The 5109-nt window shown below is 42.4% G+C and overlaps 1 protein-coding gene across 2 annotated transcripts; it reads right to left on the bottom strand.

Annotated features, from left to right (window-relative positions):
- Positions 1-1036: 1036 nt before the first annotated feature.
- Positions 1037-4657, bottom strand: LOC125540642 (indole-2-monooxygenase-like). 2 transcript variants are annotated; one of them, XM_048704239.1, is made up of 4 exons: positions 4569-4657; positions 4078-4466; positions 1830-2258; positions 1037-1748 (listed from the first exon to the last, which is right to left on the bottom strand). In XM_048704239.1, the coding sequence occupies exons 1-4, from the start codon at positions 4573-4575 to the stop codon at positions 1125-1127; spliced, it is 1449 nt and encodes a 482-aa protein (XP_048560196.1). In that variant the 5' UTR covers positions 4576-4657; the 3' UTR covers positions 1037-1124. The 2 variants fall into 2 exon arrangements, with proteins under 2 accessions (XP_048560196.1, XP_048560195.1); XM_048704238.1 differs by having other exon boundaries at positions 4078-4619.
- Positions 4658-5109: the final 452 nt, after the last annotated feature.

The following is a 5109-nucleotide window of genomic DNA, read 5'->3' as shown; positions in this document are numbered from 1 at the left end:
GGTTATAGCATTTGGTGAGGGATTTGGAACATACACAAGGGCAACCTACAAATAGATTTATGGCAGGGAGATAACATGACATTCCATAATACTGGTTCTTTTTTGTTTCTCATGGAGGCATTGCATGAGGGAAACACACATGCCAATACGATGTTCAACTTCAAGCTCAAAAGGTTGTGTGCGGCAGTTAGAAGTTGGTTTTGAAGAAAAAAGGATTTGTCCACGCTTCTCTCAAATAATAATAAGCTGCTCTACTTTCTCAACTCACAAGAAGAGCACATGCTTCTTTCCAATACTGAGTTTGTTCACCGCAAAAACATTTTGGAAAAAAAATATCATTTAGTCTCTCTTGGCTATATTTGATGTAGGCGCGGAGGGCAAAGATGATTAAATTGGTACAACTTGGAGCTAGCGAAAATCTCCCGTTCTTTCACAATGTTGGACATTGTCACTCCAGAAGTAGGGATATAATGGTATTGGTTTGCAATGGTACAAACTATTTCTGAAATTTGTTGTCCTCTCCACCCCCACTATTTGCCCATGGTTTATTTAACGATTCTGTTTTAGTAGAGGGGAACGATATCTTCCACTAAATGAACTTCTATTGAACGTCTGGAATAAATCTAGGAAAGTGTGAGCACTTGAACACACTGTGTGGGATGGTTCCACCACAAAGGACCAGAAGAACTAAGCTGCACTCGGTTCTTGTCTGGCAGAGATCTTATGGCATAAGAAATTCCAAGCTAATTAGATTAGATGGGTACACACTATCGTTCCGTATGGTCAAGCACAAGTTCTGTGTGTGTGTGGGGGGGGGGGGGGCTTTTTCCCCCCCCCTTTTCACTTTGGTTGCAGAAAACGTGTTTGGAGGCCTTCGAATGAGGTTGCCTCCTACACCCCCATGAGTCACATGGGGAGTAGGGGAGGGAGGGCTGTTTGGCATTGCTGATCAAGCTCACAGAGTTAACTAGATTCTCTAGGCCTTCTTGGAATTTTTTGGGCTCAAGATCAACCACCGCTAAAATCTTTCTAAACTGATTTCCAACAAGTAGGAATTCCCCTTTCTTTATTTGCAACAGTATAGCAATAACACAAAATATTCAACTTATATTTTATTCTAGCATCTACTTGTATGATTTTGGAATTAATAGTAGCTTCTCCTTCCGCCGCACGGTTAGCCCAAAGACCACTGTCATATTAATGTCTTTCGTCTCAACCCCTGGAGGCAATTCCCATTCAAAATGGTACATGAGGTTTGCCAACATAAGCTCAAAATTGGCAATCGCGAGGTTTATGCCAGGGCACATCCTTCGTCCTGACCCAAATGGCAAGAACTGGAAATCATTCCCCTTGAAATTGACATCCACATCACTATCTTCATATATAAATCTTTCAGGTATGAACTCTTCTGCATCCCCCCAAGAGCTGGAGTCCCTGCCAATGGCCCATACATTGACTAAGACATGTGTGCCAGCAGCAACCATATACCCATCAATGTTGCTGTCAGCCATAGCAAGGTGTGGAGCAAGGATAGGCGCAACAGGATACACCCGGAGTGACTCCTTCATGACTGCTCTTAAGTACGTCATCTTGTTTATGTCGGTTTCGGTTATACTTTCTTGTCCCCGGGGTACGATACTCCTCACTTCATCTTGTAGCTTCCCCAATAGGCATGGCTTCCTCATCAACTCGGCCAAGGTGAATTCGAGAGTGTTAGATAACGTGTCTGTTGAAGCGAAAAATACATCCTGTGGATATTAATTAATTAGGTCACTATCAGATATACATAAATCAACATATATAATTTGGTAGGTATCATTTGTACTTACTGTTAGGAGATCTTTCATTCGCTCTCTTGTGAGACCATACTCATGCTGAACAGACAACAAAATATCTATGAAATCTCCATCCTTGTTATCAACTGTTGACTTGTCCATGCTCACACGTTTATCGATCAACTTATCCAGCAAATAGGCCCATCTACGCCTCACTCTCTCAGCCTTTGCATAAACCAGACTCTTAAGCACTCCAACTCTTGCCAATGTTGGGAAGTACTCCTCCAAGTTGAAACCTCCTAATATTCGTGAGGTATCGTCTATGAGGTCTCGAAGTAGCTTGCTCTGTCCTTCTTTCCGGAAGGACTCTCCCAACACGATCCGACATGCCATATCATACGTGAATGACTTCAGAAGCCTACTCATGCCCACTACAACACCTCCTGCAGCGGCCTCGTTAATCTTGGTCATCACCATGTTCACCTATGATGACATGCATCTTAAAGTATGAGACTAGCTAACATTTATGACATTATTAGGGGAGGGCACATGGCAGTCAATTTTTTAATTTCATTTGTGATGTAGTGTAGTAAAAATTGTTATAAAAATAAGGATAAGTTTTTGATAACAAAATTACCAATGAGTTTCGACAGTAGAAAACAATTTAAGAAATTGGGAGATATGTGATGGTAAAACACTGATTAACAAAAAATATCTCACTACCATTTTTTTATAAATGTAGAATCTCCTAATTAGTGGATGTTGTCTATCCATGGATTTATTTAGAAGACCATCTTGTAGGCCCTAACCTCTTTTCTAGATTTTCGCCACTGTTGAGTAGGATGAGGTTCTCCTTGATGGATTTGTAAAGCCATGACCTTTATTCTCCCTATTTCACAAAGAACCACCTTTGTTGTCATAGTGGCCATTTTGTCATCCAACATTGCCTATTCCTAGAACCTCCTTGTAGTGTACCACTTCACCAGCTCTTGTGCTTTGCCCCTAAACTATGGTAGTTTTGGTGAGAACACGCTCCCCTACCCTATGTTAAAAAAATGACTATTCACCCCCTCGTGCGGTCTCTCCCACTGGCCCTTGTAATCTCGTCAACTGATTTAAAATATTGATAGCTTTTGTGTTGTAAACTACAATTTTGGAGGGATTTTCCTGTATTGTAACACGGAAGTCTCCTCCGCCCCTTCGTAAGAACAAGGGGTAGTACAAGAATAATGACTTGTTGTCTATCAACTACGCCTTTCAAACTGATCTTAAGCCTCGACTCACCCTCCATGGAGGAACCTCACGGGGGAAATTAACCTTGTGTTTTTGGGGGACTTGGAGATGTATTGCATGAAAACTAGACTGTCTATTCACAAGTTAACTTGTGTTATTACATCGGGGAATTGGAGAAGGTTAACAGGAAAAATGGACTGTCTATTCAAAAGTTAACTTGTATTAGAACATGACACTCGTGGTAAGCAATCCAAACTCGATGAGAAAAGGTTAACTTGTATTATTGCATCTCAAAACCTAGGAGTATCTCAATTATAAAATACATAAAACATGGTCTCATGTCTCCTCCGAGGAAATTCTCCATTGCAATGAAAGAAAAAACACCTATATAAGTGATCCATCCATGCGCTACCGGCTTAAGTACCCCCCCTCAACCCCTCACCATCACTTCTTTTTCAAAAAGGCAAAAGAAACATATCCGCCACCCCGTGCCAATTCTCCACTGGCCCTCCACACATCGTGCTGTCAACAACTATTCAGAAGAAATGTGTTCTACACTATGGGCGGCTAGCAACCAATGGACGGCTAGCAATAAAACTAGACTTTCTACTTACAAGTTGTCTGAAATCATTTTGAACATCGCATTCCCAAGCATTTCCACGAATATGCTTCACTCATATTCTAGATTTGTCCAAAGTCCAACATTTTTAAGTTTAACAAAGTCTATAAAAATATATGAACATCTACAGCGCTAAACTAGATTGATCATCAAACGTATTTCCATACTATATGTTGCAGATATTAGCACATTTCCCTTTAGATGAGGTCATATATTAGCACATTTCCCTTTAGATGAGTTTATTAGCACATTTCCCTTTAGATGAGTTTGACTTAGAACAAAATCAGCACAAATAATTTGGGAGAGAGAGAGAGAGAGAGAGAGAGAGAGAGAGAGGGTTATAAAAAGAAACTTGCAGTAACATTCACAATTATAGTTTCAGGTGTGCAGACAAAGATATTCATATTTCGACCAAGCACCACGTGAAAACTGCGAGATCATTAAAATTACCTCCTCCATGGCGGCGTTGCGGGAAGATTGCACCTTTTTTAAACTCAACATGTGAGTGGTGACGAGCTTCCTCGCCTGGCGCCAGTGCTCGTCATATGGTGCAAAGGCGATGTCGGACGAGCCATACATGAGGATTTCCGAGACCATGGAGCGGGGCCGCGAGGCGAAGACATGGTCGTGCGTGCGCAGAACCTCCTTTGTGGCACGCGGGGATGACACAACAAGTGTCGGCACGGCTCCAAGACGGAGGAACATGACGTCAGGACCATGCTTCTTGGCGAGGCTGCGGAGGGAGACGTGCGGGAGGGAGCCGAGGAGGTGCAGGTGCCCAATGATGGGCAGTCCCGGTGGAGAAGGCTGGTGGCGGTTTTCGTGCTGCTGCCTTCTTCCTGTCTTACCAGTCATAGTGAACCAATAATTCACAAACAAGAGAAAGAGCGGGAAGAGGAACAGAAACCATGGCAGTGGAAGCATCTCTAGCATGAGGAGACCTGCCATGGAGCTCTGCCGGCGAAATTGTTCTTCTCAACCAGCTTAGTTTAACATCACAAGCTCGATCAGTTGCTTATAAGCTAGCCAGGCAGAGTAAAACGACAGAATTAAGCTCTGTGGTGCACTCAACTAGTAGCAGTTAGTTAGGGGGAACGTAGCTTTCATTCCTAAGAAACAGACAAGGCAGTCTTTGACTCTTGGTTAGGTGTTTTATGAACTTTTTGCCCCCCCTCAGAAAAAATGTGAAAAATACCAACATCATGGGCAAGACAACTGCAACCCGTTATTTGGTAGACTCGATAGGTCTTTTTTCTTCAGGCAATAACGAATGCACAGGTTGTTATTCATGGTCTGTTCCGGCAGGCAAAACATGGAGTTGTAATCACCAGCGATTCCATCGCAAATACGCCGCTCCGTTGGCAGTTATAAATGAATTACGTACCTTTATTTTCGGAAGCGTCGAACCCTTTGTCTCAGATCATGTCATATGTTTATACTCTGATCAAAACCATAGGTAAATTAAATGGAGAGGTTTACAAG

This window comes from Triticum urartu, chromosome 2 (assembly GCF_003073215.2).
Source record: "Triticum urartu cultivar G1812 chromosome 2, Tu2.1, whole genome shotgun sequence".
Classification (NCBI taxonomy): domain Eukaryota; kingdom Viridiplantae; phylum Streptophyta; class Magnoliopsida; order Poales; family Poaceae; genus Triticum; species Triticum urartu.
This window is presented reverse-complemented; position numbering and strand designations above follow the sequence as displayed.

Excerpts from the sequence above, each read along its gene's own strand:
- LOC125540642 (XM_048704238.1), bottom strand. The coding sequence starts at position 4,575 with ATGGCAGGTCTCCTCATGCTAGAGATGCTTCCACTGCCATGGTTTCTG. Across the intron at positions 2,259-4,077 it reads GCAACGCCGCCATGGAGGAG|GTGAACATGGTGATGACCAA; the intron begins GTAATTTTAATG and ends ATGTCATCATAG. Across the intron at positions 1,749-1,829 it reads GAATGAAAGATCTCCTAACA|GATGTATTTTTCGCTTCAAC; the intron begins GTAAGTACAAAT and ends TAATATCCACAG.